Source organism: Ips typographus, linkage group LG11 (genome assembly GCF_016097725.1).
Source record: "Ips typographus isolate SLU linkage group LG11, UJ_Ityp_2.0, whole genome shotgun sequence".
Lineage (NCBI taxonomy): Eukaryota > Metazoa > Arthropoda > Insecta > Coleoptera > Curculionidae > Ips > Ips typographus.
In genome coordinates this window covers 3,775,312-3,788,185 of record NC_138432.1, presented here as the reverse complement: position 1 = coordinate 3,788,185, position 12,874 = coordinate 3,775,312, and the positions used below count along the sequence as shown (strand labels likewise).

Genomic DNA, 12,874 nt, shown 5'->3' with positions numbered 1-12,874 from the left:
ATTTTTTAGTTTTGGTGCACCTTTTCATTCAATGGTGAATAACTCGGTTAATTGAAAACATTCAGTATAAACATCTTAGAAGGTTATATATAGCCAGTGAATAGGGCTATCACGTGACGTTGATCGGGCCGCGCTAGGTCTTACGGTTTGACCGCTAGAGGGCGTTAAAACTGATGTATTTTTGATAATCTGTAGATCCTTTAGTTAGATCAAACAAATTCAATTCAAATTATATATTACATAGTTTATTCATATAATACTGTAAAACTATGTCTACTTTAGAGGGTTATTATAATATAGTCTGTCCAATATATTTCTTATTAGTTTCGTACACATTTCTGTCGTTTGGTCGATCTGTCCATTTCGCATTTTTCATAAGCGTTACATTTCACATTACCACAATAACTGCCTGTAGCTGTACCTAAAATAATTTTTTTAGTTTTTTTTTTTGTAAAAAATATGTAAACTTACTGGATTGTTGATTCTTGTATCCGTCATATTTGTTCGAGTCTCTGAGATGGTCTGGAACACACGATTTTGCATTACAGACATTTGGACAACACTTTTTTCCATAACATTCGGAATCGTCTTTACATTTGGGCGTGCATGACGTCATTTTGTTTGAGAGAGGACAACCATCTGTAAACAGTCTCACTTAATAAGGAAGAAGCCTGTTAAATTTGTTTAAACTAAATTCCAGGGCTTAAAAAGCTTGTATTTTTCAAGTAAACAATGTAACAACATTGGTTTTCGGCAGGTAATACAAGACTAAACGTTTGTACACAACATACGGTGTGTTTCTCGTCTCTCAAATGTTTGTATTTGTATTCTACGTCAAATTCTAGACATATTTCATATATAATATCATATACCTCTCTGTATCTTTTTCAGAGATATTTACCATTTTATGCGTTTTGAAATCCATAAAATACACTTTTTTACCTCTAAACGTGGTTTAAAAGTGATTTTATAGCTTCATGCACTGGAACTTGATCTGTCAGTTGTCTGTCAACTCTGTCAAACTGTCAAAGTTCTAATAGTGTTTAAAAATTATTAAAACACTCACCTAACTGAATAATGCAGTTTTCACCTCGAAAATCAAATCAAAACTCAGACATCAAATTTTATCTGTCAAAATTCAATTTTAAAAAAATATTCAAACATCACGTGATGTTAATGTAAATAAACATCAAATGAAATCTGTCAAAGTTCAATTTGAAAACAGTATAAATGAGTACACATTAGTTGAACGCTTGTTTCTGACACTTTACAGCTTTATTAATGCAATTTTGACAGTTTTTAGTAAGGAGATAGATCAAATGACAATGTCAAACTAACAATCATTTGTCAGAACTGTCAGAATCACAACTATAAACCTATAAAATGATCACGATAAACTTTCTATAGGGTAAATCAACTTTCAAGGTTTCTTTATTAAAAACAGTGTAAATGGGTATAAATAATCTGAAAAGCTCTTTATAGCTTCATGAGTTTTTAGCGAGGGGATAGATCAAATGACAATGTCAAACTACCAATCATTTGTCAGAACTGTCAGAATCACAACCATTAACCTGTAAAATAATTTTAATATTCTTTCTACAGTGTTAATCAAATTTCATGGTTTCCTTATAAGTTTATTGTCATTTTTGATTGGATTCTGACAGATGTGACATGTAGCTGTCAATTTTAGACGCAGCTTGATCAGTCATTATTGTGGCAACTGTCAAAAATCTTGCTCATAGAGCTATAAATGTATAAAACATACTTGAAATCAATGCAAATGACTAATGAGTTCAAATTAGCTGAATGACGCTTTATAGCTTCATGAATACAATTTTGACAGTTTTTAGCGAGGGGATAGATCAAATGACAATGTCAAACTACCAATCATTTGTCAGAACTGTCAGAATCACAACCATTAACCTGTAAAATAATTTTAATATTCTTTCTACAGTGTTAATCAAATTTCATGGTTTCCTTATAAGTTTATTGTCATTTTTGATTGGATTTTGACAGATGTGACATGTAGCTGTCAATTTTAGACGCAGCTTGATCAGTCATTATTGTGGCAACTGTCAAAAATCCTGCTCATAGAGCTATAAATGTATAAAACATACTTGAAAATTCTGCAAATGACTAATGATTAGTCAAAGTGACCAATTAGCTGATTGACGCTTTATAGCTTTATGAATACAATTTTGCAGGTTTTTAGCGAGGGGATAGATGAAATGACAATGTCAAACCACCAATCATTTGTCAGAACTGTCAGAATCACAACCATTAACCGGTAAAATAATTTTAATATACTTTCTACAGTGTCAATCAAATTTCAGGGTTTCCTTATAAATTTATTATTATTTTGGGCCGGATTTTGACACATGTGACATGTAGCTGTCAATTTTAGACGCAGCTTGATCAGTCATTGTTGTGGAAACTGTCAAAAATCTTGCTCATAGAGCTATAAATGTATAAAACATACTTGAAATCAATGCAAATGACTAATGAGTTCAAATTAGCTGAATGACGCTTTATAGCTTCATGAATACAATTTTGCAGGTTTTTAGCAAATGGATAGATGAAATAATAATGTCAAACTACCAATCATTTGTCAGAACTGTCAGAATCACAACCATTAATCTGTAAAATATTTTTAATATTCTTTCTACAGTGTTTATCAAATTTCAGGGTTTCCTGGCTGGATTTTGACAGATGTGACATGTGGCTGTCAATTTTAGACGCAGCTTGATCAGTCATTATTGTGGCAACTGTCAAAAATCTTGCTCATAGAGCTATAAATGTTTGAAACATATTTGAAAATTATGCAAAAGGCTAATGATTACAAATTAGCTGAATGACGCTTTATAGCTTCATGAATACAATTTTGCAGGTTTTTAGCGAGGTGATAGATGAAATGATAATGTCAAACTACCAATCAATTGTCAGAACTGTCAGAATCACAACCATTAACCTCTAAAATAATTTTAATATTCTTTCTACAGTGTTAATCAAATTTCAGGGTTTCTTTATAAGTTTATTGTCATTTTTGATTGGATTTTGACAGATGTGACATGTAGCTGTCAATTTTATACGCAGCTTGATTGTGGAAACTGTCAAAAATCCTGTTCATAGAACTATAAATATATAGAACATACTTGAAAATAATGAGTATAAATAAGCTGAATGCCACTTTATAGCTTTATAGATAAAGTTCAAATGTTGACAGACAGACATGACGTAATTTGACAAGTGTGTGACACAACTGTCAATTACAGACGTCATTATGTGTCACGTGATGTCACAATTATGAATATGAATCTGAAGTAGAGTTGTATCAGTACAATCGCATCTTGTGTGATTTTGTTGTTTTGTTGGGCCAGTTTGACGGTTGTCAGACAATTTCAAATGACAGCTACATGCCGTCAATTCCGTGAAGCTATAAATTGCAACTCTTTCAGTGGCGTAGCTTTACAAAATTGTGGTTTATATCTCTATGACGTGTCGAGTGTGACTTTTGACAGTAGTGATGTGTTTAACAGTTGTTGCGTGGTACAAATTGACATACTGGATTGACAGCTTTGTCAAATCGATTAAAACTGTCAGAACGGTCCGACTTGGCGCTCAACAGACGTTCTTAAGCAAATATCTCCCTTCTGAGGCCCTTAAGGACAAAAGGTTCCTCTTAGGATAATTAAATTAGCTACAATTTTTTTCTTTAGACTCTAGAAAAGTTTAATTGAAGATATTTATATATTTACATTTAGAAATTGTTTCCTTATACTTCTTATTTATTTCGATATACATTTTTCGCTATTTTCTTGGGACACACTGTATATTATATACTTACTATCCACTCCCAAAGTAAAGGCAATGCACAAAAGGACAATTAAAGCAGCCAGTAATTTACCTGAAAAGGAAAAAAAACTGTTTTGTTGAATTTTTGTACAAATAAACATAAAAAACCGCCAAAATTAATTATTACATAATTGAAACAAAACCACAACTGTGCTAATTGTAGTAAATTTTTTGTTTTTAATCTAAAAATAGGTACGAGCAAATTAGTAATTTTTGAACAAGGAACAAGAAATCATTTTACTTAAGAAAGTTTTTAAAGGCAAAAAAACCTTAATACAATTATATATTATATAAAATTTCCTACAACTTCGCTTATTTTCACTTTTTTGTGATTCCTCAATTAACGGTGCTACGCTCAGTCGAAATGGAGTTAGTTAGTTCAAAAAATGCAGTCAGGTGCACTCTATTACTTTTTGTCTTGTAACTCCTTAAGGAGGCCCTTAAGGGCAAAAGCAGCTTATTACAATCCTGTAAGGGATAAAATTTCCTACAAGTTTCCTTATTTGCACTTTTTTGTGACTCCTCAAATAACGAAGCTACGCTCAGTCCAAATGGAGTTAGTTGAAAAAATGCAGTTAGGTGCACTCTATTACTTTTTGTCTTGTAACTCCTTAAGGAGGCCCTTAAGGGCAAAAGCATCTTAATACAATCCTGTAATGGATACAATTTCCTACAAGTTTCCTTATTTGCACTTTTTTGTGACTCCTCCAATGACGAAGCTACGCTCAGTCCAAATGGAGTTAGTCAGTGCAAAATATGCAGTTTGATGCACCCTGTCACTTTTTGCCTTTTAACTCCTTAAGGGCAAAATACCTTAATACAATCTTGTAGAGGATAAAATTTCCCACAACTTTCCTTATTAACGCTTTTTTGTAACTCCTCAAATAACGAAGCTACACTCAGTCGAAACGGAGTTAGTTAAAAAAAAAACAGTTTTGGTGCACCTTGTACTTTTTTGCCTTGTAACTCCTTAAGGAGGCCCTTAAGGGCAAAAGTATCTTAATACAATCCTGTAAAGGATACAATTTCCTACAAGTTTCCTTATTTGCACTTTTTTGTGACTCCTCAAATAACGAAGTTACGCTCAGTCGAAATGGAGTTAGTTAACAAAACACTTTTTGCCTTGTAACATTCTTAAAAATCATGAGGTACTTACCCAAATGAATCATTTTGTTTCTTACGTATTTATTAGCAGTTTAGTGTAAAACCCAACACTACTAATTGAATAATTTCCGAAAAATACACTATTTCTTAGCAAAATTTATAATTATACTGGTATATTGTTACTCTTGCTAGGATTTCAAAACACTGATTCTTAATATTAGTTTTAAACTTGATCCTCACTCTTGCTGTGGTTTAAATGGTAATGGTACCCCGAGGGTTTTTAGTAATGATACATAATAGGGAGGCCTTGCAAAATTAAAAGAGAAAAACAATTTTTTTGCTAGCTTATCAAAATTTTAGGTAATCAAAACTGCTTTGCTGTAAATTAATAGGATATTTTATGAATATATTAATAAAAAACAAATTATTCTTACTGTGTTATTGATAACAACACTGTAATTGCAATAAATTTTGCTACAGCAGCTCTCTATCCTCTGCTTGAGTAATAAAGGATTTTGTTTACTCCAAATCAAGCAACGTTGCTAAATGAACCAGACTAAACTCTCTCTTATTTGAAGATATACAGGGTGTCCAAAAAGGCCATTTTTAGTCGGAAACCATTAGTGACCACGTTTACCTCGTTCCAAGTGAGTTACGTTGGTGTAAACCCAGTCAAAATTGCGTATTTCCAACCGTTTCTGAGATATTTGCCAATTTTGACATATTCCTGGGAAGTTGTAGCAAAATTTTCAAATTTCGAAAATACTACTAAAATTTTGTATTTCTATACCTTTAAAAGCTTAAAATATATGTTTTGAACCCCTCCTTCATCTGCCCTTAATCTAGCAACTCTGCCGTGTATACAGGGTGGCCAAAAAATGGAAAAGAAAACTACCATTAATTGGAACAACTAGTGACCGCGTTTACTTCGTTCAAACTATGTGAAACTGGTGTAAACTCAGTTAACTGGTTGGAAAAAGTCATTCTGAATAATTTTGGTTTCTTGCTAAATTTCCGTATTTTTTACCGTTTATGAGATATCTGCCGTTTTTGACACTGATTTTTTTCAAAATTGTAAGTTTTTAAAATTCTGGATCTCTGTAATTTTTGGGGTTACAGCGACCCTTAAAAGCGCAAAATGTTCCTCTTGAACCCTTCTTTCGCCTGACGCTAATCTAGCAACGCTGCGACATATACAGGGTGTCCAAAAAATGCAGAAGAGAAACACCTTGATCAGACACAATAGCTCTGCATGTAGTGACCGCGTTTACTCGGTTGTAGGTGTTTTGAAACCGATGTAAACCCATTCAGCTGGATGCAGAAAAACATTCTGAACATTTTAGGACTCTTACTAAATTTCCGTATCACTAACCCTTTCTGGGATATTTGCCAATTTTGATATATTCCTAGGAAGTTGTAGCAAAATTTTCAAATTTCGAAAATACTACTAAAATTTTGGATTTCTGTACCTTTAAAAGCTTAAAATATATGTTTTGAACCCCTCCTTCATCTGCCCTTAATCTAGCAACTCTGCCGTGTATACAGGGTGGCCAAAAAATGGAAAAGAAAACTACCATTAATTGGAACAACTAGTGACCGCGTTTACTTCGTTCAAACTATGTGAAACTGGTGTAAACCCAGTCAACTAGGTGGAAAAAGTCATTCTGAACAATTTTGGTTTTGTGCTAAATTTCCGTATTTTTTACCGTTTATGAGATATCTGTCGTTTTTGACATTGATTTTTTTCAAAATTGTAAGTTTTTAAAATTCTGGATCTCTGTAATTTTTGGGGTTACAGCGACCCTTAAAAGCGCAAAAATGTTCCTCTTGAACCCTTCTTTCGCCTGACGCTAATCTAGCAACGCTGCGACATATACAGGGTGTCCAAAAAATGCAGAAGAAACACCTTGATCAGACACAATGGCTCTGCATGTAGTGACCGCGTTTACTCGGTTGTAGGTGTTTGAAACCGATGTAAACCCATTCAGCTGGATGCAGAAAAACATTCTGAACATTTTAGGACTCTTACGAAATTTCCGTATCACTAACCCTTTCTGAGATATTTGCCAATTTTGACATATTCCTGGGAAGTTGTAGCAAAATTTTCAAATTTCGAAAATACTACTAAAATTTTGTATTTCTATACCTTTAAAAGCTTAAAATATATGTTTTGAACCCCTCCTTCATCTGCCCTTAATCTAGCAACTCTGCCGTGTATACAGGGTGGCCAAAAAATGGAAAAGAAAACTACCATTAATTGGAACAACTAGTGACCGCGTTTACTTCGTTCAAACTATGTGAAACTGGTGTAAACTCAGTTAACTGGTTGGAAAAAGTCATTCTGAATAATTTTGGTTTCTTGCTAAATTTCCGTATTTTTTACCGTTTATGAGATATCTGCCGTTTTTGACACTGATTTTTTTCAAAATTGTAAGTTTTTAAAATTCTGGATCTCTGTAATTTTTGGGGTTACAGCGACCCTTAAAAGCGCAAAATGTTCCTCTTGAACCCTTCTTTCGCCTGACGCTAATCTAGCAACGCTGCGACATGTCCAAAAAATGCAGAAAAGAAACACCTTGATCAGACACAATGGCTCTGTATGTAGTGACCGCGTTTACTCGGTTGTAGGTGTTTTGAAACCAATGTAAACCCATTCAGCTGGATGCAGAAAAACATTCTGAACATTTTAGGACTCTTACTAAATTTCCGTATCACTAACCCTTTCTGAGATATTTGCCGTTTTTGACAGATTTTTGTTTTAAATTCCCTATCCCGGTAAGTTTTGAGGTTAATGTTCTGGCTAGTTCTAGAAGCATTTAGAAGAAACTAGAAAGTTTTGGAACGTTCGAGGAGACTCTAGGATCTTCTAGGTGTTTTTAGAAGGCTCTACAAAGTACGAAAAGCCCCTAGAATGTTCTGAAAGACTCTCGATTGTCGAAGAACGTTTCAGAAGGTTCTGGAAGGTTTTTGAACATTGGAGCGAGTTATAGAGCGTTCTAGGTTGTTTTAGAAAACTCTAGAAGGTAAGAAAAACCTCTAGAGTGTTCTTAAGTTCTCAAAAATATTCTAGAACGTTCCAGAGAGTTCCAAAACGGAAGATTTGAGATGACTGACCAAGCAACTAAAATCAACAAAACAACAAATAGGGAAACCGCGTAAAGGACGGAAAAACATTAATAATTGCATGCTCGAGACAAAGACAGAAACCTTTAAAAAAGTCCAAGTAGGCGAACATTTTGGTGCGATGTTGTCAAACGTCTCTGTAAATTTGTCGAATGGCTTGCAAAATTATGCAACTAATCCAGTGGATGAATCAAATAAGCATCTGGCAACATTGCCCCGAGGTTTTCGCTTACTAGACTTTTATTAGGTTTTTCTGTCTTTGTCTCGAGCATGCAATTATCAATGTTTCTCTTTCAGTTACACTAGTTTTTTTTTTTGGCGGATTTTTTTTTTTTAACTCACTACTGTTATTGTTTAAAACACAATTTATTGGAAAATAGACAAAGTACAAAATTACAAATAAAATACCATTAAAAAAGTGGTTGAGAGACATCATATAAATGCAAATATTACAAATAAATAAAAAAAAAACATAAATATTATGTTTAAAACATCAAAACGTATATAAATAATGTGAAAATTGTATTGCATCGAATTAGCACAAAGATACAATTTAATTAATTCCTTAAAAAAATAATATTTACACAAAAGCAGTACTAAAATATCACGTGGGTTTATAATTTATATAGTCATGGCTATCCTGACTTGGAGCTGGTAGATTCATGTAGTCATTTTTGGGAGATTCCACATTTTTTACCAAAGCTGCAAAAAAAAGAAATATTTTGTATTAATTAAGCGTGTAATATATGGAGTAGTTGGTGTAGAATCAAGTCAATTGTCATAATTAAGTTGACATATGACAGCAACATGAGTTGGAATTTTCAAGAAAGTGCATAACTGTCAAACTTGTCATTACCACTGTCAAATTTGGCTCCATGGAGCTGCAAACACATCTGACACTGCAAATCGTTAAAGAAACACATTTATTTGACATTTTATACTTTCGGGTGACCGGTGAGTGAGTTTTGACAATTATGACAGCTGTCACATGACGCACGCCAAGTATTTAAATGTTTCTTAACGTCAGAGCTGTCAGATTTGGCTCCATGGAGCTGTAAACACAACTTACAGTGCAATTCCTCAAAGAAACATATCTATTTGACATTTTCTACTTTCAAGGTCACTGATGAGTTTTGACAGTTATGACAGCAACGTATAAAAGTGTTCGTCAACGTCAAAACTGTCAAATTTGGCAATTTTGTTGTAGTTCTTACCTGAAATTGGTTGTCCATTTGGTGGAAATTGAATGTAAAACTGGTCGTTGCCAAGTGCCAAAGTATCCGGCCTTGTTGCCGGTTTGTTCTCTTCAATAGTCTCAAACATGTGCAAATTGGGAAATTTCACCGGTTTTGGTACAGGTACTGGGGTGTAATTCAATTCTAAAGCGGCCTTGTTGATGTCAAATTCCTTGAAATCGTGCTCTGTGTGTCCTCCAAGAGAAATCTGCAATTAAAGGAAAATTTGAAAAAAATGTTACTTTCTTGAATTCTTTAGTTAAGTTGAGAGTAGGTAGTTTTCAAACTTATCGAACTCACCCTGGTAACTGTTTAACTGTCATTTGTTACCTGGTTATGTGGAAAAGTACCAATTTAACTGTCAAACCAAGTGGGTTAAGTTGTGCAAGTGACTTTTTTGTGTTTTCAGGAAATATTTCTCTAGAGAGACCTTTTAGGGCAAAAATGTCCTAATGCAATCTTGTAGAGGATAAAATTCCCTATAACTTTCTTTTTATACACTCTTTTGATATTTGTTCAAATAACCGAGTTACCCTTGATTGAACTTGCTATTGAGTATATGCTTTGAATTTTTGAGAAATATCTTTTTTAAGAGGCTGTTTTGAGCAAAAGTGCCCAGATGCAATCTTGTAGGGGGTAAAAATCCCTACAAGTTTTCTTTCCTACACTTTTTTAATATTTTTTCAAATTAGCGAGTATTTTTCATTTCCATTCAATGAACAGAAATCAACTATCACTTTTATAGCTCCACGTTCTGTCTGAGGCCAATTTTGGACAGTTATCACGTGGTCGATGGCTGTCACGTGACATTAAGACACTTTTTAATTTGATTGTGACGTCACAACTGACAAACACCCGTCCATGAAGCTCTAAAGTTCATCTTATCCAGCGGCAATTACAAGTTCCAGTTTTATAACTCCACGTCTTGTTTGTCTAATTTTCGTTTAATTTTGGACAGTTGTGACGTAGTTGACAGCTGTCACATGCCACTTAGACACTTTTTAACGTCATTGTGATGTCACAACTGTCAAACATTCGCCCATAAAACTGTAAAAACCATTTCATTCAACAGAAGTTAAAACTTTTACTTTTATAGCCTTACATTCTGTGTGTGTGCTGTGCTGTGCTGTCACGTGATATTATGACACTTTTTGACTTGATTGTTCTGTCACAATTGTCCCACACTTACCCATAAAGCTATAAAGTTCATTTAGCCTTTGATACTCTCTAAAAGAAATTAAAACCTTCACTTCTACAGCTCCACGTTCCTGACTAAGAAAGATTTTGTCAGTTGTGACGTGTTTGACAGCTTTCGTGTGATATTAAGAGAATTTGTAGCTGTTGCGACGAGGTTGACAACTGTCACGTGACATTCAGACACTTTTTAACTAGATTGTGACGTCACAACTGTCAAACACCCGTCCATAAAGCTATAAAGTACATTTCGTCCAGCAGAAATCAAAACTTTTATTTTTACAGCCATACGTTCCTGTTGAAGAATAATTTTGAACAGTTGGTACGTTTTTGACAGCTGTAACGTGACGATAGGACACTTTTTACCTTAATTGTGACGTTGAAACTGTCAAACATTTGCCTATAAAGCTGTAAAGTCCGTTTCATTCAACGGAAATTAAAACTTTAACTTTTATAGTTCCATGTTTCGTTGGAGGCTAATTTTGGACAGTGGTGACGTGGTTGACAATTGTCACTTGTCATTAAGGCATTTTTTAACGTGACTGTGACGTCAAAACTGGCAAAAACTTTTTTTACACTTTTTTGATATTCTTACAAATAAGCGAGTTAGCATTTTTTGTGCTTTGACACAGTTTTTATGGAATATATCTCTAAGTAGTCCTTTTAGGGCAAAAGTGTTCTAATCCAGTCTTGTAGAGGGTAAAATTCCCTACAACTTTCCTTTTTTAACTTTTTTAATATTTTTCCAAATAACCGAGTTACTCTTGGTTGAATTTGTTCAGGGTCTTTTAGTACACTTTTTTGCTCTTTGACACAGTTTTTAGGGAATATCTCTCTAAGGAGACCTTTTAGGGCAAAAGTGCTCTAATCCAGTCTTGTAGAGGGTAAAATTCTCTACAACTTTCCTTTTTTCACTTTTTTAATATTTTTCCAAATAACCGAGTTCCTTTGGTTGAAATTGTTCAGGGTCTTTTAGAACACTTTTTTGCTCTTTGACACAGTTTTTAAGGAATATCTCTCTAAGGAGACCTTGTAGGGCAAAAGTGCTCTAATCCAGTCTTGTAGAGGTTAAAATTCCCTACATTTTTCTTCTTTTCACTTTTTTAATATTTTTCCAAATAACCGAGTTACTCTTGGTTGAAATTGTTCAGGGTCTTTTAGAACACTTTTTTGCTCTTTGACACAGTTTTTAGGGAATATCTCTCTAAGGAGACCTTGTAGGGCAAAAGTGCTCTAATCCAGTCTTGTAGAAGGTAAAATTCCCTACAACTTTCCTTTTTTAACTTTTTTAATATTTTTCCAAATAACCGAGTTACTCTTGGTTGAAATTGTTCAGGGTCTTTTAGAACACTTTTTTGCACTTTGACACAGTTTTTAGGGAATATCTCTCTAAGGAGTCCTTTTAGGGCAAAAGTGCTCTAATCCAGTCTTGTAGAGGGTAAAATTCCCTACAACTTTCCTTTTTTAACTTTTTTAATATTTTTCCAAATAACCGAGTTACTTTTGGTTGAATTTGTTCAGGGTCTTTTAGAACACTTTTTTGCGCTTTGACACAGTTTTAAGGGAATATCTCCCTTAAAAGGTTTTTTAGGGGAAAAGTGCTCTAATGTAGACTTGTAGAGGATAAAATTCCCTACAACTTTTCCCTTTTACGCTTTTTTGATATTTTTTCAAAAAATCGAGTTACGCTCGATTGAACTTGTGCAGGGTCTTTAATAGGAAAATCCTCCATCAAAACACCTTTTGCCTCACATTAACACCGAAAAATTGCAAAAATATCAGAAAATTACCTTTCGATCTTCATTGTCCGAATGGGTACCACTGTCCCCTACACTGCACCCGCTTATGGTACTCATCCGACCACTGGAACCACTCGAAGAAGTACTCAAACTACTAATCGGTCTGGAACTCTGATTCAGGATGAACGCAGGTCCAGAAATCACATTTTCCGACGTGATTTCTCCAGATTTTTCCTCGTTAACTGAACTTTTCTGCGGTTTGGAGAACAATCTTCGCAGTTTTTCGAACGGTGACGGTTTCTTCGTTTTCGCTTTGTACTCTTGTTGCATGTGTTCGTAGCGCATGCGCATCTCGTTCAGTTGTTCCTGTTTTTCTTTGAAGGATTTCTGCACGTCGTTTCGGTTCTTCCAGTCTTCGACCAGTTTCTCTACCTGCAGAAAATTTATGTTTTAAATTTGTGTAATTTCAGTCAAAATCGACAAAAAAATTGCTCTAATAAGAAGCAGAAGGTCATTTTGAACATTTACGGTCTCTCGTAAAATTTCTGTAACTCTAACCGTTTCCGAGTTATTCGACTTTTTACTTTTTTTGAAATCAAAATTTTGAAAATGCTGTATCTCCGCCGT

At 34.1% G+C, this 12,874-nt stretch overlaps 2 protein-coding genes across 4 annotated transcripts in view; both read right to left on the bottom strand.

Moving 5' to 3' along the window:
• Positions 1–222: 222 nt before the first annotated feature.
• Positions 223–5,202, bottom strand: LOC145735284 (waprin-like protein). Its single transcript, XM_081989134.1, has 4 exons — positions 5,009–5,202; positions 3,845–3,904; positions 472–639; positions 223–421 (listed from the first exon to the last, which is right to left on the bottom strand). Exons 1-4 carry the CDS (start codon positions 5,019–5,021, stop codon positions 321–323), a joined length of 342 nt encoding a protein of 113 aa, XP_081845260.1. The 5' UTR covers positions 5,022–5,202; the 3' UTR covers positions 223–320.
• Positions 5,203–8,430: 3,228 nt separating this feature from the next.
• stumps (DBB domain-containing protein stumps) overlaps positions 8,431–12,874 on the bottom strand; it is a 123,739-nt gene continuing 119,295 nt past the window's right edge. For all 3 annotated transcript variants that reach the window (XM_081989117.1, XM_081989116.1, XM_081989118.1), the window contains 3 exons: positions 12,299–12,679; positions 9,294–9,522; positions 8,431–8,781 (listed from right to left, as the gene is read on the bottom strand). In XM_081989117.1, coding sequence (XP_081845243.1) covers positions 8,684–8,781; positions 9,294–9,522; positions 12,299–12,679 — 708 coding nt within the window. In that variant the 3' untranslated portion in view covers positions 8,431–8,683. The remainder of the gene's footprint in view (positions 8,782–9,293; positions 9,523–12,298; positions 12,680–12,874) is intronic.